At 47.4% G+C, this 24855-nt stretch overlaps 1 protein-coding gene across 4 annotated transcripts in view; it reads right to left on the reverse strand.

Moving 5' to 3' along the window:
- Window positions 1-24855, reverse strand: part of LOC140724815 (nesprin-2-like) — a 288546-nt gene that overhangs the window by 63648 nt on the left and 200043 nt on the right. For all 4 annotated transcript variants that reach the window (XM_073039455.1, XM_073039456.1, XM_073039454.1 and 1 more), the window contains 12 exons: window positions 21095-21250; window positions 19507-19662; window positions 19231-19401; window positions 15615-15748; window positions 14893-15097; window positions 13322-13504; window positions 11581-11718; window positions 11275-11396; window positions 3515-3716; window positions 2427-2518; window positions 1703-1883; window positions 562-759 (listed from right to left, as the gene is read on the reverse strand). In XM_073039455.1, coding sequence (XP_072895556.1) covers window positions 562-759; window positions 1703-1883; window positions 2427-2518; window positions 3515-3716; window positions 11275-11396; window positions 11581-11718; window positions 13322-13504; window positions 14893-15097; window positions 15615-15748; window positions 19231-19401; window positions 19507-19662; window positions 21095-21250 — 1938 coding nt within the window. The remainder of the gene's footprint in view (window positions 1-561; window positions 760-1702; window positions 1884-2426; window positions 2519-3514; window positions 3717-11274; window positions 11397-11580; window positions 11719-13321; window positions 13505-14892; window positions 15098-15614; window positions 15749-19230; window positions 19402-19506; window positions 19663-21094; window positions 21251-24855) is intronic.

A 24855-nucleotide genomic window follows, 5' to 3' on the forward strand; every position in this document is an offset into this window, starting at 1 on the left:
CTGCAGGACATCACTAGTCTCCGGCAGCCAACTAGAAAAGGTCCCTTTTATTCCCACTCTCTGCTTCCTGCCTGTCAGCCAATTTTCCATCCATGCTAGTATCATTCCTGGAATACCATGAGTTCTCATCTTGTTTAGCTGGCTCATGGGCATCACCTTATCCAAGGCCTTCTGAAAATCCAAGTAAACAACAGGCACTGATTCTCTTCATCTATCCTGCTTGTCACTTCCTCAAAGAATTCCAACAAATCTATCAGGCAAGATTTCCCCTTAAGGAAGCATGCTGAGTTTGGCCTACTTTGTCATGTGCCTCCAAATATCCCAACTCCAATATCATCCTTACTACTGGACTCCAACATCTTCCCAGCCACTGAAGTCAGACTAACTGGCCTATAGTTTCCCTTTTTTTTGCCTCCCTCCCACCTCACAAAGAGTGGAATGATATTTGCAATTTCCCAGTCCGCCTGAACCATTCCAGAATCTCATGACTTGTGAGGGCCTGAGGACGAGGCGGACAGGTGGAAGGTGAGTGCGATCAGGGGACACTAGCCTCTCACCTACCTCCTGGATCTTGGCCAGCCGTGCAGCAGCATTGTTCTTCACCTCTGCACTGGCCCACTCCCAGCCTTTCATCAGCTGATCCAGCTGCTCCCGGAGCACCGACTGCGTCTGGGTGTTGGCCGCTGACAGTAGTCGTCTGCCCAGCTCCACCATCTGTAAGTAGCAGCCTTTGTGGCGATTTAGAATCCGCTCCTCGCGCTGGGGGTGGGGGAGATGGGAGGAGTGTGGGGGGATAAACAGAATGGTCAACAGTTGAACACTGAAGGCAGGGGAATGTCAACGTTCAATGGTCACCATCCAATGGGGACAGTGGGTACCTGCCAAAATGGAGAATGGCAGTACTGGGTACCATCAATAAAGATAGAGGCTGTCATACGTGACTGTCCAATGAGGATAAATGGTCAATGTCCAATGGGGAAAGGGGATGCCAATGGTCTCTGGATGATGTGGATAGAAGTCAACAATATCATCATCCAATAGGGAGAGAGCTATCAATCATGACTAGCCAATAGAAAGAGGGACATCAATAATCACCATCTAATAGAGAGAGGTGGTTAAGAGTTACACTCCGATCAGGAGAACGATGTTAATTAATACTGTCCAATAATGAGAGAGGTGCCAATGGATACTATCCAATAGGGATTGAGAATGTCAGAGGTGACCATCCAATGGGAGAGAAGCTGCCAGTGGAGCGAGCACTGATGGAGAGAATCACAGGGCAGAGGCCATTCCTCCCGTCAGCCCTGTCTTAGCCCTTTTAAACATGAACCAAGTCCTTGCTGGATTCTCTCAGCTCAAATCAGTCCCTTTGTGGATCCCATTTCCACCCCCCACTCCAGGTGCCCCGTTTCCTTTTGAGGGCAACTACTAAATCAGTTTCTTCCTCCTGACGCAGAGGACTGCTGGGGAAGGGTCGCTCACCTCCCCCATCAATTCTCTCTCCACCCCATTCGTTCGCCATCTCCTTATGCCCTTCCCATTCTTCCCCTCCTCATCCTTCCACATCCCACCCTTTCCCTCCCCTGTCCCTCCCACCCCTCCCCATTCTGATTTCTGGGTCGGATTCTGATTCACAGGACTCTGGCCGGGGGTGGGGGCGGGGTGGATGAGTGGCAAACAGAAAGGTGACCTCGATCTTTACCTGTAGCTCATCCTGAAGTGCCCAGGTTTCTGGCAGCGTGTAGCGGCCCAACCTGTCCATCGCACGTGGGCAGGGTCTGAGCCCCGCCAGAAGCCGCTGCAGCCCAGCCCTGGATTCATGGTATCGGAGCCAGCAGTCGGTCCGTACACGGAGCTCCGACCATTGGCACTCGGAGGGTCCACTGCAAGGCAAAGGAGAGGGTCAGCCTTAACTGGTCATGCTGGCAAGGAGGGGAGACAGACAAAGAGAGCAGGCAGGTACACAGGGTACTGGATGAGGCAGTGGGAGATGTGGGGAGTGGTGGGGGGAGAAATGGGGTCTGGGAGCAAGGGCATGGAGTGGGCAGCACAGAGGTAGGTGGGGGTTAGGGAGATGTGGGAGAGACAGGATGTGGGAATGCAGAGGAGGGGAGAGAGGGGTATCAGGCAGACAAAGGGGGAGAGAGGGAGACAAGAGGGGGAAGGAGGGAGGTGAGAGGCAACTTGGGAGGGAGGGGGATAGGGAGACAAGGGGTGAGATGGGGAGGGTTTTAGGGAGTTGGAGATGGGCTGGAGGAGGTTAGGGAGATGGTGAGATGTGGGAGACACGGTATTAGAAAGATGAAGAAGAGGGGAGGTATCTGTTAGGGAGACATGATGTCAGGGATTTGCAGAGTGGGGCAATTTTGGCTCGCATGCTCCTGGGGGTTGTAGACGGGTGGTTGCCACGTTGACTGGCCCATCACCTGTGAGGACCCTCTGCAGGCGAGGGTTGTGACTTCTCGCTGTCTATCCCTTCCGTCATCTGTCCGACCGGCCCCACCTCCATCTGCAGACCCTGTGTCAGGGCAGAGTAAGAGGGTGAGCAGCTGTTTCCACTCAACCGCACCCCCATCCATTCCCTCCCTCCTCAATGCCCCTTCCCCCAAACCCTGAACCACCTTGCCCAACTCTCCCCCTCCCAACAACCACCGCATCTACCACTGCTGTCGCACCTCCCACCTTCCCCACCCCCCCACGCTAGGTACCACAGGGGCAGGGAGAGGGGCATCTCACCTGCCCTGGGTCTCCAGCACCGAGGGGCTCTTCCCCACTAGAGGGGTGGGCAGTCACAGCCCTGCCACCCCACCAGAACAGGGAGTGTAGAGAACGTCCCCCGCTGGACCGTGAGGGATTGAAGGTGAGCGGTGGGGTGGTCCACCCTTCTTTACTGCGCAGGCGTTCCTACAGCTCATGGCTCGGGGAGAGGAAAATCAGGGGCAATTTTAATGCATGTAGTCACACAGGCATAGAGTAAACCAATATGGAAACAGGTCTCTGGTCCACCATAGATTACCCATACCCAGGACAACGGGTCCTGCACCATCTCCTGATCACAGGCCTGAGCACCGGGAGTGGCAGTGGCCTCCAATGGGGCCGACCGACTGCCACTGCCATGGGCTTGGTTCTTACTGTTAAAGAGTGATTTTTGGGTTTAGGACACACACATTTAGCAATTGACTTTGGCTACCAGTCTTCACATCTGAAAATGTATTGTGGATTTAATTTGGAGTGCAGCTCTGAATAACAGGTTCCTACAGGCAGTGAATCCCAGACCAGACAATGCTAATTAAAATTCATTTAGATATCTGTGGTGTGGGTGCGAAACAGGAGGTGTGATTGTCTATACATTGTAAATATGGAATAGTCCTTTGATGTTTGGCACATAAAATATCCAGCCCCATCGAAAGCAGCCCCAGGTGATGCCTGCTGCACCTTGTTTTGTCAAGTAAAGAAGCTGCATTTATTTACCAGTAATTTTCTCCGGTGACTTCTTTCATGCAACAACACTTACCTCGTGGGATTCCAGATGCTCGAGGTTGCCAGGCAGTCCGGCCTCCCCCTCTCCCCGAGCCGCTGCATCGTGCTCGGGTTTCAGCTGGTGGGCTTCCAGCCACTCAAGTCTGCCGGGAAGGCCGACCACCAGCTTCTCCTCCAGCTCCCGCCAAAGATGCCTCCAGTACTCGTGGTCGGGCTCCCCCGCTCCCTGCAACCGGCTGAAACCAGAAAGGATCAGTGTGGGGCAGCTGATGGGGCTTTCCCTGCAACCGGCATTGAGAACGCCAGGCACACTGTACACCACACCTCCTTCGACATCTCGTCCTCCTTCAGTGAACTCTGCACCTCATCTCAGGACCCCTGCTGCTGAGATTGAGGGGTCTGCTGTCGACTCAACGATCTGGTGCCCATAAAGTAACAGGTGAGCAGACTCAATGGGCTAAATGGCTCAAACTCTGCTCCTCTGTCATATAGATTCAGCACCTCAGGAGAATAATGGCTGAAGGGAGGCAACCTACACAAAATGCCTGAGAAACTCAGCAGGTCAGGCAGCACCTATGGAGATGAATAAATATGCTCCTGAACTGGTACGAATAACTTCACTCACCACAACACTGAACTGATTCTATATGACCTACACTCTCTTTCAAGGACTCTTCACAACTCTCGTTTTTGGTATTATTTTTATTTATAGTTTGTCTTCTCTTGCTCATTGGTTGTTTGACAGTCTTTGTTTAAATAGTCCATTACAGCACAGTACAGACCCTAACCCCTCCCTCCCATGTAGACATCCATTTTCCTTTCATTCATGTTCCTATCTTCCAAATGTCCCCTAATGCCTCTACCACCAATCCTGGTACCACATTCCAAGCACCCATCACTCTGTAACAAAAATCCTACCTCTGACATCCACCCCATATCTTCTTACGATCACCTTCAAATTATGCTCCCTCGTTTTAGCTATTTCTGTCCTGGAAAGAACTCTCGGGCTTTCCACTCTATCTATGCCTCCTTTCATTTTGTATACCTCTGTCAAGTCATCTCTCCAAAGAGAAAAGTCCTAACTCACTCAAGCATCCTGGTAAATTTCCGCTGCACCCTCTCTAGAGTTTCTACATCGTTCCTATAATGAGGCCACCAGAAATGAACATAATACTATGGTCTAACCAGGAATTTTGTAGAGCTGCAACATTACCTCACAGCTTTTGAATTTAAATCCTGATTTATGAAGGCCAGCACATCTTACACCTTCTTAACAACCTGATCAACTTGGATGGCAACTTTCAGAGATCTATGGACGTGGATCCCAAGATCCCCCTGTTTTCCCACACTGCCAAAAGTCCTGCCATTTAACCTGTATTCTGCCTTCAAATCCAACCTTCTAAAGTGGTGGTCTGGTAAATTACGGCAAAGTGAGCTGAAAACCCTGCAAAAGATCATGAATTCAGCCAAGTACATCACAGGTAAAACCCTCCCAACCATTGAGCACATCTACATGAAGGTTGTCGTAGAAAAGCAGCATCCGTCATCAAAGATCCTCACCACCCAGGCCATGCTCTCTTCTCACAGCTGCCATCAGGTAGAAGGTACTAATGCTGTAGAGCTCACACCACCAGGTTCAAGAACAGTTACTACACCTCAACCATCAGGCTCTTGAACAAAAGGAGATAACTACACTTATTTAAGGACTCGGTTATCTTGTTGTTCCATGCTCGTTATTTATTGTTATGTATTTATATCTGCATTTGCACAGTTTGTTGTCCATTGTCCATAGTTATAATTCTATAGATTTGCCGAGTATGCCTGCAAGAAAAAGAATCTCAGGGCTGTATGTGGAGACATGCATGTCCTCTGATAATAAATTTTACTTTGAACTTCGAACAACTTCACACTTCTCTGGGCTGAACTCCATCTGCCACTTCTCAGCCCAACTCAGCATCCTGTCAATGATCATTTGCAACCAACAACAACCCTCCACACTATTCACAACTCCACTAATCTTCCTGTCATCTGCAAGCTTACTAACCCACCCTTCCACTTTCTCATCTGTTCTTATTTGCACAGTTTGTCTTCTTTTGCACAATGGTTGTTTGTTAGTCTTTATATATGATTTTTCTTTGTAACATTTGATTCAATTTCTTTTTTCCCTGTAAATGCCTGCAAGAAACTGAATTTCAAAGTGACATATTTGTACATTGATAATAACTTTGAACTTTGAAACAGACTCTGAAGGAAATGCGGACAGGAGCACACTGTAAGTTCCTGATTCCATGATGATCTCGGACCAAAATATCGACTGTTTATTCCTCTCTGTGGATGCAGCCTGACCTGCTGAGTTCCTCCAGCATTTTGCGTATGTTGGCATAAGACCATAAATCACAGGAGCAGAACTCGGCCATGCGGCCCACCATTCAACATGGCTGATTTACTATCCTTCTCATCCTCAGCCTCCTGTCTTTTCCCTAAAACCTTTGACACCCTGACTAAACAAGAGCCTATCAACCTCCACTTTAAATATACTCAATGGTTTGGCCTTCATAGCCATCCTTAGCAATGAATTCCTCAGATTCGCCACTATCTGGCTAAAGAATTTCCTTCTCAACTCTATTCTAAATGGACATCCTTCTATTCCAGTAGTTCCCAAAGTGGGTGACATCTTCCCCCGGGGGGCAGGCAGTGGAATTTTCTAAGGGGACGATAAAGATAAAGGAGGCGGAGGGGGGATGGGCTCGGTAGGGAGGGGATAGGCTTAACTTAAGAAATTAATTGCTTATTCTAAGCATTTGATCTTCAATGCCTCATAATTGACTACAATGATCACGTAATCACCTCATCTCTTGCTAATCCCCTGTTCTCTTCGACGTTGCTCAAAGCGCATTATAGTTGTTGGAAAGAAGTGTGACGCTTCTGTACTTGGCATATCATGAGAAACCTGGACTGAAGAAATCGTGTTACTTCCAGGCACAGCCCATGCATTTTCATTGTTTACTGCAGTAGGAGTGTTAGCTAGTACGATTCCCATATTCTAATCTCATCGTGATGCAATTCCAGTGAATTAGGGTATGGTGTTCAATGGTGTAAAATTCAGTATCTGACCTTTCAAATGGTTCGTACCACACTTCTCTAGCCCTCAGCCCAATTGAGGTGTCGCTGCCCCACTTCATGCACCGTCAGGCAGAGAGTCTGGTTTTGATGATGTGATAACTTTCCCCTTTATTGATCACAGTGCTTGAGGCTGGACTCAAAGAGTAGGTGACTGACTGGTAGATAATCCATAATGAAAATGACAGAGGCAGACCAAATGAAAAAGAAGTTAGAGAGTATAGTGTGGAGTGTCTGAAATGTGGATTTATACCAGCACCAAGCAAACAACAGAAGTCAATGTGTCCGTTGTGTGAAAGTTTTTTTTTCAAATGAGGCAATGAAACTGTCCAGGCTGCTTGAATGTATGAAGAGAATACACTCTGATAAAGCAAACAAGAACTTTACTTATCTAATGTCCTGGTTAAGATTTTTACGGCTATGCTGTAGGTATTTCACTTTAGCAGTTTTGTCAAAGCAGTGAGTTCAGCTTTTAGAATGTTTTGGTTTCAGCTAAAAGTTACAGGTCTATGATGTTCAACTTAGGAATGCTGTGTTAGCCAATCAGGTTGGTGGAACTGGGAGAGGGTTCTAGAGAGGACGGGGTGGAGAGAGATTTGTGATGGACAGTGTGGTTCGTGGGGTTTTTTGGGGGGGAGCTGGAAGAGGGCAGGAGGGAGGATGGCTGAGGATACTATGAGAAGGAGAGTCCCTGTTGCACAAAGTGCCTTGTGCAGATGAATGGCTCCAAGGAGGAAGGGCCAATACTCTTGAGAAACAGAGACTGTTGGTTCAAGGTGGATTTCAGGTGAAGTTCAGAATGTGGAGTGTGCTTTCACACAGACCGTGGGTCCAGGTGTGTGAGTAAAAAGGACAACTTCAAGATGAGCTGTGCACGTTTGGAATGGGTTAACAGTAATGAGCTCTTTATCTTTCTTTTTGTTTTCCTACTATCTGTTCCATAAAGCTGAAATACTTTCTTTAAAACTTTATGCGGTGTACAATCTGTTATTTTGTGCTGACCGACTATTGTGTATGGACAGTATTTACACAGCATTCACTCAAATCAAGGTTTCTTTAATCAGAACATCACGACATTCCTTTTTGGCTGAACCTCAAATCATATTGACCCTAGACATCTATTGTTTATGAGTAATGGCATTCTCACCACTGAGTCCCGTGACTGTTAGCAGAGCTGGCTAATGGGCCAAGTTTGTATATGGGCCCAGTGAGGAGGTTTCACTTATTTTGAGTTGGGAAAACTTTCAGGAAAGGAAAACACTTTAAAAACATATCTGCCAGCACTTCACAAAGAAACTGATGGTTTGCATGGTTCACGAAACATTTCACTGCTCATTACAAAATCTGAAAAACCCCATGTAATTGGAGGTAAACTGATTCTGCCAGCAGTAAGGGAAGTTCTGAGTATGGATATGCAAAAGCCAGCCATTCTACTCCGTGACAACTTTGATCAAAGATGAACAGATGAACGTCTGAGAATGTGGATGGCGCATTGTGACAACAGAACTTGCTCTGCAGTTGGATGAGTCAACTTTGCCAGGCAATGAAGCTTTGCTTCTTGATTATGTTTGCTTCATAAAGAAGAAAAGCATGGTTCAATAGTTATTACTTGTAAGGGGCCTAGAAACAGATATGAAGTGGGAGTCAATATTTTGGGTTTTTCCAAATTTTTCAGAAAGAAGGATATTCCGCTCACCAACATTCTTGCTTGTGCAACAGATGGGACACCAACAGTGACAGGACACCACCTTGGAGTTATTATTTTCTTGAAAAAGCTGTACCTAACATTTACCATTCACTGTGTAATTCACAAACAACACCTTGTCCCATAAAACCCAAGTGATTGACTGCACGAATACTGTTATCACAGTGGTAAATAAAATCAAGTCTCATGCTCTCAATTCTCGACAATTTTGAGAGCTTTGTAGAGTTTGAACACTTGCTGTTGCTCACAGAAGTCAGGTGGCTCTCAAAAGGAAACTTCCTGAGGTGGTTTTTATGCCCTTTTTGAAACTGTGATAAAATTCTTTAAAGACTCAAATACCTCATTCAGTAATAACTCAAGAATATTAGGCATGACATTGCTTATTGTCAGAATTATTCACAAAGTTTAGTGAAATCAATCTACATTTCCAAGGACATTATGTGAATCTTATTAAGGTCAAATCAGTCACCTCCACATTTGTCAAGTTAACCCTATTTAAGTGCATCATTGGCCATTGCCGTCTTTTCCAATTTCCAAGACTGAGTGGAAGAGAAAGAGAGAATACCAGCTGATGATCTTCAAACACACTGTGCCCACCTGGGTGAGCTGCATAAAGGACACATCTTCTCCGCGATCCAAATTGGGTAATAAATCAATTCCTGAACACTTGTAATGAGGAATTAACAGGAAGGATGGAGGAAGAACTGATCTCGCTACAAAAATACTTGGGGCTGATGATGAGGTTCAGAAAATCATATCAAGACTATTGGTTGCAGAAAAGAAATTCTCTGAATCCTATATTGCACTATGGAAAAAGGTCAAGATGTTCTTCATTGCCTTTCCAACATTATATTTAGTGGAGCGTGGTTTCAGTACAGTCACCCAACTTCTTTCAAAGCAACAAAACAGACTGCAAATTATTGATAGCGGGGATCTGCAACTCCTTCTCAGTGACAGTCAGCCTGAGGTTGAGAAGCTGATCTCACTGTACCAAACTGATCCGTCTCATTAAAAGGTGAAAAAGCAATGAAGTAGTGATTAATTGGACTACTAATATATGCTCCAAAATTGTTGATGAAAATTGTTTTACTGTAATTAAATACAGAAACAATTTTATTTATAGCTTTAAATAGATTTGAATATTTTTGCAATTGTTTGTCGCTGCTTTGAATTTGCAGTTCATATTTTCTTCCATTGTGCATTGTTAATCAAAATTCTTCTTAGTTTTTATGTAATGGCCAAAGAGGGAGAGGGGAGCGCTGGGAATGTGATCTGGGAGCCAAGGGGGCTGTAACCCGTAAGAGTCGGGGAACCACTGTCTAGGATTTTAGGACCAGAGGACACAGCCACAGAATAAAATCTAAAGAATAGAATCTATTCTGAGGCTGTGCCTTCTGGTCCTAGACTCTCCATTTCAGAAAACATCCTCGCCACATTCGCTCTATCTTGGCCTTTCCATATTCGATAGGTTTCAATGAGATCCTCCCCGCATTCTCCTAAACTCCAGCCCAGAGCCATCAGATGCTCTTCAGACATTAACACTTTCATTCTCGGGATCATTCTCACGCACCTCCTCCAGACATTCTCCAAAACCAGCACATCCTTTATTACACAGAGGTCCAAACTGTTCACAGGTGCAGTCTGACTAACGCCTGAGAAAGCCTTAGCATTACATCCTAGTTTCCATATTCTAGTCCTCTCAAAATTAATGTTGCAGCAGACTTCCAGTACCTACAGAATCTTTTGAGCCCCCCCCCACCCCAATCAGGCTGTTGGTGCGTCTAATCCCCAGCTTCGATCCCAATCGTCACACAGGACAAACTGTGGGTGTCCACAACCTCGGTGTCTGGGGAGACTCAGCACTGTCAGCACTGGACGGCATGGTAACATGGTACCTGGCATGACACTTTACAGTGCCAGCGATCGAGGTTCAATTCCCGTTGCAGTCTTTGAGGAGTTTGTACGTTCTCCCCAGGACCGTGTGCATTTCCTCCCGGTGCTCCCGGGCTGGCAAGCTGCGGGCGTGCTGCGTTGCTGCCGGAAGTGTGGTGACACACAGGGGCTGTCCCCAGCAAATCTTCGAACTGCGTTGGCTGTTGATGCAAACGATGCATTTCGCTGTGTGTTTTGACGTATGTGCGATAAACAAAGCCAATCGTTATCTTTGTTTGCAAACTCTCCCTCGGCACTGAAATCTACATCTTGAGTAGGGTTAGGATTCTCCCACTGACAGCAGCACCCTCTCCCCTCAGATCCTTCCCCCCCCCCCATTCAGCTTCCCTCACGCAGTGGGAACACGGAGTGTGGGTGCAGGGAGTCCCCGCAGCTCGGGGTTTGACGTGGTTCCGATGGTGCAGGCAAGTCTTACACACCGAGAGTCGGCAGTTCGAGACCCACTCTCCCCAGCGCCTCAGCACCTGACAGAACGCAAACCAATTCCTTACGGGTTCACAGGTTAAGATTAGCTTTCCTGTCACATGTACCTCAAAATAAACAACGAAATGCGCCACTTGAGACAAATCAAATCAACAAGGACGCGCTAGGGCGGCCCACAAGTGTCGCCAAGCTTCCAGCGCCAACATAGCATGCCCACAGCTCAGTAACACTAACCTGTACGTCTCTGGAATGTGGGAGGAAACCAGAGCACCCTGAGGAAAGCCACACAGTCACGGGGAGAGCGTACAAACTCCTTACGGACAGCGGTGGGAATTGAACCCTGATCTTATAGTTGCCGTCGTAAAGCATTACACTGACCACTACACCACTGTGCCACCCCTGGTCATGGGGTCACTGTGCCATGAGGCCATTCAGCTGTCCGGCAGCAGGGGAGACCGTGGTGTTGGTTTGGGGACAGCAGCGAGTCCACTTTGCCCCTCCAGCCCGCCTCACCTCTGAGGGTAGACCGGCCTCCCGGCATTGTGTTCCCAACCAACCCGGGCCCAGAAGGGGGATCAGGCACCCTGGCACACCTGCACAATGTCCAGGCCGTGTCCCACGCCCGTTTCCAGCGACGTTCCAGATCCCGCACCTGGCAACGGTCTCCCTCCAGCACTATGCCAAGGTGCCTCACAGTGCCCAGGATCACAGAAGCCTGTAAGAGAGATACCGGCAGGGGTCAATACCAAGGGAGGGGCGGTACAGAGGGAGAGGGGATTTTCAGAGTGGAGGAGTTCAGCTTTGATTTACTGATGGTCAGTCCTCTGCCACAATGCAGGGATGTTGCTGGACAGGCGGGGTTGGTGGGATTGGGGCTGGGGGAGGCTGATGACACCTACCTTGACCATCTCTGCCCAGGCCTGTCCCACCACCTGGGGCCCCACGCCATCGGACCCCACAGCCTCTTCCCATCGGTCCAGCAGCCTCTCCAGGTGCTCTGTGTCCCTTTGGAATTCCTGCCGTTGCTCCAGTAAACCCTGGTGAACAGTGACATAAGCATCAGCAGACAGACAACAGAGGGTGAATATGGTCCTCCTGTATCCACGGAGGAGGCTGGTGAGGAGGTGAAAGGCCCAACCTGGACGGTCAAGAATGTCCTGGTTCCCACCTTATTATTTCCTGCAGGCATTTCCTTATCCTGAGGGAGTCCCCATCCCATCGGTCACCTTTCCCTGATGCTCCCTCTCCACACAGAATGTCATAGAGTACCACGGCACAGAAACAGGCCTTTCGGCCCATCTATTCCATGCTAAACTTTATTTTGCCTTGTCCTATCAACCGACTTCGCAACCATATCTCTCCCATCCGTGTACTTATCCAAACCCTTTAAAATGTCACAATCAAGCCTGCATCCACCTCTTCTGTTGGCAGCTCGTTCCACACTCGCATCTGAGTGAAGAACCCCCTCAGGTTCCCCTTAAACATTTCACCTTTCACCCTTAACCTGTGATCTCTAGTCCTAGTCTCACCCAACCTCAGGGGAAAAAAGAACTTGCTTGCAATTACCCTTTCTACACCCCTCATAATTTTGGACACCTCTCTCAAATCTCCCCTCATTTTCCTACACTCCAGGGAATACAGTCCTAACCTAGTGGACTTCTTCCCTATAAAACAGGTCCTCAAGTCTTGGCAACATCCTTATAAATTGTCTCTGTACTCTTTCAATCACATTGACATCTTTCCTGTCGGTAGGTGACCAAACTGCACACACTAGGCCTCACCAATGTCATATACAACTTCAACATGAAGTCCCAACTCCTGTACTCATTTAATGCCAGAAGCTTTCTTTACAATCTTATCCATCTGTGCCACCATAGAACACTACAGTACAGTACAGGCCCTTCAGCCCACAATGTTGTACCAACCTTTTAACCCACTCTAAGGTCAATCGACCCTTATTGTGTTTTCTTGTACAATAGTGTGTAAAATTTAAGTTTAATTTACATCTCTCTTGAGAATGTTGTGTCTCTGATGCTATGTGCCTGTGATGAAAGATGAAAGGTGAAATGTTTAGGGGGCATCTGAGGGGGAATTCCTTCACTCAGAGGGTGGTGAGAGTGTGGAACGAGCTGCCGGTGGAAGTGGTGGATACCGAACCGACGGCAACATTTAAGGGAAGTTTGGATAAGGACATGGATGGGAGGGATATGGAAGGCTGTAATCCAGGTCAATGGGACAAGGCAAAATAAAACTTTGGCATGGACTAGAAAAATCAAAGGGCATGTTTCTGTGACGGAGTGTTCTATAACTTCGGGACTCTAAGCTGTTGCAAGAAAGATTTTCATTGTACCTGTGCATACACGTACCGTGCAGATGAACTCCAATTTTACATCTGCAGCTTCCTGTCCACTGTATGAACCCTCCCACCTTCCTGCACACACTCTGCTCCCTCCCCACGGTTAACTCTCCCACCAGCATTTGCTCCCCAGCACACCAGAACATGCAAACTCTACACAGACAGCGTTGGAGGTGGGGACTGAACCTGGAACTCTGGAGCCCTGTGCAATGGAGAAGGAACTGTTTCCATGCTGAAGGACTCTGTGACTTGGACTGTGTTATACAGGCTGGTAATAATTTTACCTGAATTTCCTGGGCCTTGACTGACAGTAACTCCAGCAGACGGGATACCCGGCCAGACACATGCTGAGCGTCTGACTGAACAGCTGCAGACGATGAAGAGTCTAGGTGTCTGGCCAATTCATCTGCGGCTTCACGCAGAGGCAGGATTCCCTGCTGCAGGGTCTTTAGGTCGTTAGCAGAGTCCTTCCAACAGATGACAAGATCGTCATTTAATCCACCCAGTCATTGTCCACCGGCCCATCAAACCGCCCCAGCACCCCCGTGTGTCCAAACGAGAGCGGGTCGAGATAAGGTAAGGGGAAGGAGATTCTGAAGAGTAACGAGGGACACCCAAGAGACGGCAGATGCTGGATTCTGGAGCAACACAATCTGCTGGTACAAGGTGGTCGACCATCCCTCTCAGATGCTGCACAGCCTGCTGAGTTTTCGCAGCAGACTGTTTTCTGAGGGAAAGGTTTGCTGTTACTGAGAGAATGGCCGATGCCCGGAACTCACTGACAGAGGAGGTGGAGGAATCAGATACAATCTTAAGGTGAGAGGGGAAAGACTTAATGGAATCTGAGTGATGATTTGATCTGCATGAACACGAAAGGCACTTCATGCTGTTCTTCATGCCTTTACCATTTCAACCTATCACCCTCCAGCCTCTCACTCCATCCCCACTCCCTGACCCTCCTACCCTCTCCCTTTACCTATCACCTCCCAGCCTCTCACTTCATCCCCACTCCCCCGCCCACCTACCCTCCCCCTTCCCCTGGCTTCACCTATCACCTGAACCTCATACTCCTTCCCCACCACCTTATTCTGGCTTCTTCCCCCTTCCCCCCAGTCCTGATGAAGGGACTCTGCCCGAAACATTGACTATTCACGGCCGTAACACTCCGTTCCCCTGGTGCTCCACGTAGATACTGCCTGATCTGCTGAGCTCCTCCGGAATTTTGGGTGTGTAACTCAGGATTTCCAGCATCTGCAGAATCTCTATGAGGATGGAAGACATACTGTGGATGAAGGCTTAGCCCAAAACGTCGACTGTACAGACCCCTCTGAAGACATTGCCTGACCTGCTGAGTTCCTCCAGCATTTTGCGTGTGTTAGTATACGAGTATTCAGTACACGTGACAGTTCTCAATGTTTTCACTAAAAAGCCGGTCAGACTCTGGATCGAGCTGCCAGATGAAGTCGCAGAGGTAGGCACATCAGCCACATTTAGAGTTATTGTCAAATGTGTCAAAGTAGAGTGAAAAACTTGTCTGGCATAGTGTTCATACAGATTGTTTCACTACATTACAATTGTGCGTTGAGGTGGTAGAAGGTAAAACAATATTTGAATAAATATTAGAATAAAGTGTAACAGCTACAGATAAAGTTCAGTGCAGGCAGGTTATAACGAGGTAGATTGTGAGGCCAACAGTGCATCGTATCCTACCGGGGGCTGATCAATAGTTTTGTAACAGTGGGATAGAAGCTGTCTTTGAGCCTGGTGCCATTTGTATCTTTAACCCGACGGGGTGGGGTTGAGGTAACGGTGGAAGAGGTGGTGATGGGGGTTTGGAGGAGGGGCAGTGCCTGACCTGTGTGCTCTGGAGTCGAGTCTGCAGCCTCTCCAGGGTGCTCTCCTTGGCTGAGATCGCTGCCAGCAGCCATCCACATTGCTTCTCTGTCGCTCGGACCTTCTCCAGAGCGCGGCCGTGTGCCGAGCTGAACTGCTGCCATAGCAACAGGCGGGCGCCGGCCAACCTCAGCCGCTCCGACACGTCCTGGTTGATGCCAGCCCACCTGGAACAAGAGCCCGCCTCAGACACGGCCCGCCAGTGTGCTTGAGGCACCCACAGTCTCCCCATCCATGGGTGCTGGAGTCCCCCACCCCTCCCATGGCTACTGGACTCACCCACAGCCACCCACCCCACTCATGGGTGCTGGAGCCACCCACAGACAACTTCCCTATCCACAGGGGCAAGACCCAACCCAATCTGCCCACCCCACCCACGGGTGCCATTGAAGCACAGCCACCCTCCCCATCGATGTGCTGGAGCCTGTCCACCCACGGGTGCCAGATCCAACTACGCCCTCCCTCCCCACACCAAGGTGCTGGACCCACAGGCCTTCCCAGAGGGTTGACCCTCATGGTGGGGGAGGGGGGGGAAACTGGTAACACAATCAGGAGATTTTGGTGTGGGTGGGGTGGAGAGGGATGACGACCCTGGCCAGGCCAGTGCCTGGTGTTAAGTTAGGCACCAGCCTGTATATTGAAGGCAGGGGGGTGGGGTAGCTGTGCTGACTGCCTGGCTCTTACCTCCTCTCAGTGTCCTGGGCTCTGTTCTCCAGCTGGACCTTCATCGTCGGGCAGCATTCCTCCTGCAGGCGTTGTGAAACCTCCAGGAACTTTCTCCAGCTCCCCTCCCCACCATCCATCATGTCCTGCAGAGACTGGGGGGGGGGGGGGGTCGGAGAGAGGGGGAAATAAAAGATGATGGGGTGAGCACAGCAGGAACTACTGGAGGCAGCCCTCACCCCATCTCCCAGGGTCCCTAAACCACATTTGTAGCACTGTGGACAACTTTGGGCTCTATCTCCAAGGATGTACTGGGATTGGCGAGGTCCCAGAGGAGATTCACGAGAATAGTGCTGGGAATGAACGGGAGTTTATGTACAAGGAACATTTGATGGTTCTGGGTCTGTGCTCACTGGAGGGGGTGAATCTCATTGAAACCTACTGAATATTGAAAAGCATATATTGAGTGGACATGGAGGGAATGTTTCCCATAGTGAGAGACTCTTGGACCAGAGGACACAGCCTTAGAATAGAAGGACATCCCTTTAGAACAGAGATGAAGAGGAATTTCTTTAGTCAGAGGGTAATGAATCTGTGGAAGTCACTGCCACAGAAGGAGGCCAAGTCAATGGGCAGGTTGATAGGTTCTCGATTAGTAAGGGTGTCGAAGTTACAGGGAGAAAACAAGAGAATGAGCTTGACATGCGAGCATTCATTAACTGTTTATAAATGATAGCTATTCATCGTTTTTGAAAAGGTTTAAACTGAAAAATAGCATAAGCCAAATTTAAAGAGCAGGCCGAGGGGTAATTCGCTAAAAAATCATGTAAAAAATTCCTAACCTGTAAATATCTGAAAAAAATGTGTATTAGAGATATCATATTTATCCATTAACTGTGAAAAAGAATGTTAATGAATGCTCACATGTCGCCTAATGATGGGGTTCAACACACCTGGGAAGTAGAACTTCAACATTCACTTTCAGATAATCAATGGAGTAAAATTTATTATTTAGTCAATAATTCAGCTATCTGTGCATGCCATATCTTAATTGAGTTTAAGATAGTACACAGGGCCCATATGTCCAAAGATAAATTGGCTCATATTTTTCCTAATGTAAGCCCTATTTGTGACAGATGTAACACAGAAATGGCTACTCTAACTCATATGTTTTGGTCCTGTGCAAGTTTAAACAATTCTTGGAGGGATGTGTTTGGAATATTATCTAAAGTTATTGATGTGGATGTTCAACCTAATCGATTCACAGCAATTTTTGGGATTATTCCAGAGGAAGCAAGCAAAGTGTCTGCTTCCGCTCAACATGTGATAGCCTTTTCAACTTTACTGGCTAGGAGAGCTATCTTACCACACTGGAAAGAATCTAACCCACGTACTGTTTTTTATTGCCTCTCCTCCATTATGTCATGTCTAAGCTTGGAGAAAATTAGAAGCCGGACATTTGATACATCCTTTAATTTTGAACAAGTCTGGCGACCCTTTATTCAATATTTTCACATGATTTAATTTATTTTTTTTTATTTTTTTTTCTTTATTCTCTTTGGGGAAAATTCTTATCCATGAAGGTTCGGGGATGACTGGAAAGATGTTTTTTTTCTCTCTCTTTTTTTCCAATTTTATCCTCAATTGGACTGCCCAATCTTTCTTTTTCTTTTTTTTTCTTTCTCTTTTTTTGTTTCGGTTTAGTTAGTGGCGTTTTTTTCCCTTTGTCAATAAAATTTCCAATCTTTTTTTTTACGATTGCTATGAGGAGTTGTAGTTTTTTTTGACCATTGTATATATAACAGCATAATATTTTACCTATTTGATTTTGACATTATATACTTTGTTTTTATTATTGCTGTTTATATGTCTTTTATATTTTCTGTTTGCTAAACTCCTCCTCTGATTTGTATATTCTTTATTTGAAAATCAATAAAAAGATTGAAAAATGAAATGAGAATGAGCTTGGGAGAGAAATTAAATCAGCCATAATTGAACGGCTGAGCATATTCAAGGGGCTGAGTGGCTTAAAACCATTCCTATGTCTTGTGGTCTTATAGCACAGCTCCTTCCTTCATCACACAAACTCCTGAATAGTGCGATCTCTTGGTCCCTAAGGATCACATTCCTCCCTTGTCTTGCCCCCCCCTGCCCCGTCCCTCCTTGTGAGTCAGAGATTCACACAGTACAGAAGCAAGCTCTTCAGCCTAACTCATCTGTGCTGGCCAAGCTGCTACCCGAGTTCATCCCGTGTGGCCCCTTCCCCTCTGAACCTCTGCTGTCCACAGACCTGTCCAGGTATAAATGTCCCCATCTCTATCATCTCCTTGTTCCATGATGACACGAAGGTGGGTGGTGTTGTGGGTAGAGGAGAAGGTTGTTGTAGGTTACAATGGGACGTTGAACAGGATGCAGAGCTGGGCTGAGAAATGGCTGAGCAAGTGTTCAAACCAGAAAAACATGAAGTGATACACGTTGGAAGGTCAGATTTGAAGGCAGATCACAGGGTTAATGGCTGGATTCTTAGCAGTGTGGAAAAACAGAGGGATTGTAGGGTCCATGTCCATAGATCGCACGTTGATAGGTTTGTTAGGAAGATGTATGTTGTGTTGGCCTTCATTCATCAGGGGTCAGAGTTCAAGAGCCACGGGGTAGTGTTGCAGCTCTGTCGGATTGCTGCTCAGACTAGAGCACTGTGCTCACTTCTGGTCACCTCTTTACAAGAAGGAGGCAGAAGCTTTGGAGAAGGTGAACTGGAGATTTGCCAGGAAGCTGCCTGGATAAGTGAGCATGTCTTACGGGGACAGATTGAGTGAGCGAGGATAGAGGTGTACAAGATGATGAGACGTGGATAGAGTGGACAACTAGAGACTTTTACCCAGGGTGGAAATGGCTAATAAGAGAGGGCATGATTTTACAGTGATTGAAGGAGAGGATGACAGAGGTAGGTTTTTTACAGAACGTGGCGAGTGTGCGGAGCACGCTGCCAGGGAAGGTGGTAAAGGCAGGTACATTTAAAGAACTCTTCGACAGGCTCATGGTTGAGGAGGGTTGTGTGGGAGGGAAGGGGTAGATTGATTTAGGATGTCACTTCTGTACGGTCACCTCAGCCTTCTTCACTCCAGTCCCGGCCTGTCCAGCTTTTCTGGAGCTCTCTAGCCCTCCAGTCACGGTAACTCCCTCTGGAAGCTGATGACCTCACCTCTGGGGGAGAGGGAGGAACCCACAGTCCTGCAGCCAAACCCTGTGTAATTTGACCTTCACCAGGGTACCTTCCCCTCTACTCTGAGGAGATACCCCCCCCCCGACTTTCTCTCAACTCTCCACAGACCAAATCCAACAGTGTCAATGATAATAAACCTGATTCAGAATCTATCCTTCCACCTAACTTGGTTTAAATTGATGATTAGCATGAGCAAGTAGGGCAGAAGGGCCTGTTCCGTTTCGTTGTGACTATGACACTATAGCCTTTTTGCACAACATACCTTTTGGCCCATCTAGTCCATGGCAGCCTATACAGAAGACAAACATGAGGGGACAGAATGGATGGGAGTATGAACTCAATGGGCTGAATGGACTACGGTATCCCTACAGGCAGGTAGCTCTGCAGCCGGGGGTGGAACAGCAGTGGACTGACCTGCAGCTTGTTCGCCACAATCCGGGCCGTCTCCAGGGAAGGGCAGAGTGACGTCCAGTGCTCCAGGGTGTATCTTACCCAGATAATGTTCACGTTCACCTGCTTGTAGGCATCCTGATAGGCTGTCCAGAGCTGGCTTCGAGAGGCCAGGACGGATTCCACTTGGCTCACCTGCCGGGCACCAGAAGGGAAAAGTTAGGGCTGGTCTATCACCATGTTGGGCTGTGAAGGTGTCCCACAGGGAGACCCCTCCCCCCAAAACACCAGGACTCCTACCTCAACAGCCAGGCTCCGAAACTCGGCCTGCAGTCGGTCCAGTGTTGCCACACTCTCCCCCTGTGTCTCCGGAGGTGCCTGTCTCGTCTCCTGATCCACTGTCTCCCTCAGTTGCTCAAACTCCTTCTCCTTCACCTTCAGCTGCTCACACAATTTCTGAGGGAGGAAGCACACCAATCAATCGCGAGGGTAGTGATCCCACAGGCCGCCGACTGTTCCCACACAGAGCACAGCACCTGCCTGTAACCCACTGCGGGGAGCGGTTTGTATTTGTTATTTCGTTTAGAGATACAGTGCAGAATAGGCCCTTTCATCCCAATGAGCCACACCATCCAGCAACTCACTGATCTAACCCTAGACGAAGGACAACTTACAACAACCAATTAACCTACTAACTGGTACGCCTTTGGACTGTGGGAGGAAACCGGAGCATCCAGAGGAAACCCATGCGCACACAGGAAGGAACATACAACTTCTTTACAGAGGACGCCGGAATTACACTCCAAACTCCGACAGCCCGAGTTGTAATAACGTCGCGCTAACCACTACATTTCTGTGGTGATTGTTCTATATATAAACTCCTACATCCCTGGATTAGATCCCAGCTGAAACCCACTCACAGGGATTTGTTATTCTATTATATAAACTCCCAAACCCCCGGATTAGATCCCAGCCTGTGACCCACTCCTAGGGATCTGTTATTCTACTTGTAAACTCCTAACCCCCCGGATTAGATCCCAGCCTGTGACCCACTCCTAGGGATCTGTTATTCTACTTGTAAACTCCTAACCCCCCGGATTAGATCCCAGCCTGTGACCCACTCCTAGGGATCTGTTATTCTACTTGTAAACTCCTAACCCCCCGGATTAGATCCCAGCCTGTGACCCACTCCCAGGGATCTGTTATTCCATTGGACTCTAGCCTGTCTCTATAAAACTCCCTCAATTTGGTCTGGTTTGGACTGCTGCAGCCACACAAATATTGGTATAGACGTCTTTGCCCTTTGACAGCAGTGATTTACCCTCAGTCCTGCCTCCCCACCCTCTGTCTCAATGCCCAGTAGTGGGAATATGGGGAGAGCTGACAGAACGGCTCACAATTGCTGCAGTGTTATAGACTCAGACAGTTCCATCACAGGCACAACCCTCCCCACGTCGACGACATCTTCAAGAGGCAGCGCCCATCATTAAAGACCTTCACCATGCAGGACATGCATCAAGGAGGTGACACAGGAGCCTGAAGACACACACGCAATATTTTAGGATCAGCTTCTTCTCCTCCGCCATCATTTTTCTGAATGGTCCATGAACCCATAAACACTACCTCATCGTTCTTCTTTTGCAGTATTTATTTATCTTGTAATTTATTGTAATTTTTTTAATGCCTTTGCACTTTACAGCTGCCGCAAGCAACACACCTCTCATCATTTAAGACAGAGATAATAAACTTCTGACTGAACCAAGGAACTGGAAGAGTTGTCTGGGGAGATCTGCCTTTTAGCGCAAAGTTGGGCAGGTAGGGGACTGAGGAGGATAAGGCTAGGAGCTTACTGCTTGTAGGGGAAGGATGTGAGGGGAGGGGAGCTTACCTGGCAGTCTGTCAGCGAGTCCAAGATGGAGGGGTAACTGCTGGCCTCCCGAATGTTCTCCAGGCGTTTTGCCTGAGTCCCCAGCCAGCTCGCTAACAACAGCACATTGCGCTCGAGATCAGTCCAGGTCTCCAGTGCCAGGTCTAGTTTCTGCACCTGTGATGAGAGTCGGAGATAGAGTGAGACAGAAAGACAGACAGAGCAGTAAGTCATAGCAGCGTAGTCAGACACGAGACAGCGACAGGCGGTGGTCACAACCTCTGCATCACCATCCCTTTATTAAAAGTTCAAGTTCACAGTAAATATATTATCAAAGTACATATATGTCAGCATATACAACTCTGGGATTAATTTCTTGCGAGCATACTCAATAAATCCAATGACCATAACAGAATCTGTGAAAGACTGCACCGACAGGGCAGACAACCAGTGTGCTAAAGACAACAACTGTGCAAATACAAAAAGAAATTATAATAAATAAACAACACAGTTCAGTGATGGGGCGTGATAAGTCGAGTGGTTATCCCCTCTTGTTCAGGAGACTGGTACTTGAGGGGAAATAATTGTTTCTGAACCTGGTGGTGTGAGTTGTGAGGCTCCTGTACCTTCTTGCAGATGGCACCAGTGAGAAGAGAGCGTGACCTGGGTGGTGGGCTCTCTGATGATGGATGCTGCTTTCCCGCAACAGCGCACCGTATAGATGTGCTCAGTGGTGGGGAGGGCTTTACCCGTGATGGACTGGGCCGTATGCACTACTTTTGGTAGGATTTTCCATTCAAGGGCATTGGTGTTTCCATACAGTGTCTTCCAATATTCTCCCCACCATATATCCATAGAAATTTGTCAAAGTTTTAGATGGCCGGCCCAATCTTTGTAAACTTCTAAGCAAGTAGAGCCTCTGCTGTGCCTTCTTCATAATTGCACTTACATGCTGGGCCCAGGACAGGTCAAATGAGATCAAATTCAAGTTTAATTATCATTCAACTATACATGAATGCAACTGAACAAAACAGCAAGCAAAAAACACTGTCACACAAAAAAATATATAGTCCAAGACCCAGAGCAACATGACGTGCAAATTGATTGTGGAGATTCCCAGTGATGCACTGCCACTGCAATCCAACCTGTCATTCCACTGATCAAACACTGGAGGGCAGCACCAATGGGAGCGGATAGCTCCCAACTGAGCATGGATGCCATACTACGCTCCTCTGGCATCTCTCTCCTGGACTGCAACGACAGGCAAGCACACGGCTTGAGGCCTAGCCCTCGCTACAACCAAGGCCACGCATCTCCCACGCCACCTGCTGCATCACCAGACGAGGGAAACAGGCCTGCATCATCTTACATTATCAATGTCCAGCAGGGTCTTGCAACCACAAGAGAAATGTCCAATACAATCACCCACAGTTACATCGCATGCTGTCTTTGTGCGCCAACTCTGATGCCGTCAAGTAGCAGGTAGCAACGCGATCTGCATCCAGGCCTACTCCTCCGAACCCAGGTCAGTTCCTCCGATCAACAAGCAGCTCACTGACGGGGTAGACCCACAGCACTGTCTTGCGATTGTAAAACACAACATTTAGCAAAGAGAAAAATATGTTTGGTTGGCCCAAGAGGACGCCACAGCATCAGTGACAATGGATTCCAAGATTCACCACCCTCTAGCTAAAGAGATTTCTCCTCATCTCTGTTCTAAAGGGAGGTGCATCTATTCCTTGGGTCTCCCACTGTTGGAAACATCCCCTGCAAGTCCAACACTTTCAATATTTGGTAGGTTTTGCTGACCTAGTTCCAATTAGAGTCATAGAGCACTATAGCAAGTAAGCAGGCCTTTCAGCCCATCTAGTCCATGCCAACCTGATCTACTGCCTGGTCCCACCTACCTGCACCTGGGCCATACACGTCCCATCCATATACTATCCAAATTCCTCGTAAATATTCCAGTCAAACCCGCATCCACCACTTCCGCTGGCAGCTCGTTCCACACTCACACCACCCTCTGAGTGAGGAATTTGCCCCTTAAATGTTACACCTTTCACCCTTAATCTATGGCCCCTAGCTCTCGTCTCACCCAACCTCACTGGAAAAGGGCTGCCTGCATTTTCCCTGCCTATACCCCCCATGATTTTGTGTACACAGAACTACATATGCGGGAGACTTCCGGCAAGATGGCGACTGTTTAGCTGTTCCGAACTTTTGCTCCGTCATTTTCCCTACCTTTGCACTATATGTCTCCATTCTTAAACCTTAGGTACTTTATTAGGTTTCTCTTACTTGCCTGTGAACACATCTATCTTACAATGTCTAACAAAAGTACTAAAACCGGGAAAAAAGAAATTTCTACGGCTTTGCCAGTTGACATTCTCGCTGCTTTGGAACAGCATCGACAAGATATTTTAAAGGAATTTAGAACTTCTTTCAACCAGCTGGATGTCAAATTGGATCGGATCAACGCTAGAGTGGACGAACATGCCGAACATTTATCTTGCATCGACTCGGCTTCTGAAGATTTAAAACGCCGTGCCCAATATTTGGAAACCCTGTGCTCCAGCCTAGAGCAGCAGATTTGTAAGCTTTTTTCCAAAATGGTGGATCTTGAAAACCGTAGCAGACATTGCAATCTACGAATTCTTGGTTTGCCAGAGGCCACCGAACAGGGCTCTCCCGTGAAATTTTTTTCCGATTTTCTCTGTGAGATTTTTGGGAAAGAATTTCTTCCGACTCCACCTGAGCTTGAAAGGGCACACAGGATCTACGTTCCCCGTGCAACTCTGGGTTCCCGCCTATGGCCGGTAATTTTGTGCTTTCATCAATACCAGGTGAAAAACCGTTTGATTATGGAGGCACGCCGCAGAGGTACTTTTGCTTTTCAAAATACGGTCATTCGTTTTGTGGAGGATTTTGCCCCCCAGGTTCTGAAGATGCGCGCTGAGTTTAAAGGTGTAATGAAAGTGCTTTTTGATCGTGGTTTTAGACCCTCTCTTCGCAATCCAGCCGACCTGTGAATTACGCTTACTACTGGAGAATATAAGTGGTTTAAATCAGTGAAGGATGCTGAGGCATTTGTTGGAAGTCTTCCGGCTGTCCCGTCTCCTCAGGAACCTGGTCTGACCTTCTAAAATGGTGGATAAGTACCTCTCGTAGTAAAGCTATTTTTTTTCCTGACTCAGACTGTACTTGAATAATTCAGACATTATCTATTGAGACTCTAAGGGCTGTAGACAATCTCTCCCTGGACTTGGTGCGTTCTTTCTAAATAGATAATCCGAGTTCAATGTTTCCCTGCAGATGTTTAGATTGTACTTGTGCAATCTATTGTATTCTTGTATAACTTTATCTATAGATATCTACAATTGACTTTATCTTGTTTTGGAGGTTGGGAGTTTTTATTGAAGGCCTCCCTGTTGGTTGATTCATAGTTTAAGTTTTGCTTTTTTTTTCTGTAAATGGTTGATAAGTACTCTTTTCGAATCTATAATTTTCCTCTTTTCTCCCTCCTTTTTTTTTCTTTTAATCTTCTATAATTTTTCGCGGGCAAGTTAGTTTTGGTTTACTTTTGATTTTCTTTGTATTAAGTCTCACACTTCTGCTGAAGCTGTTCCTATTTGTAATGTTTTCTAGTGCATAAACTAGTTACCATTTGTTATAGTATTTATACGGAACTGTTGTTAATGACACAGAACTGGAAGTCATATTTGGGTTAATTTTTTTGGTAGAGCTAGCTGCTTTTTTTGGTAGCCATCTAGTTTTGGGTTGGG

The sequence above is a fragment of the Hemitrygon akajei genome, chromosome 3 (assembly GCF_048418815.1).
Source record: "Hemitrygon akajei chromosome 3, sHemAka1.3, whole genome shotgun sequence".
Taxonomy (NCBI): Eukaryota; Metazoa; Chordata; class Chondrichthyes; order Myliobatiformes; family Dasyatidae; genus Hemitrygon; species Hemitrygon akajei.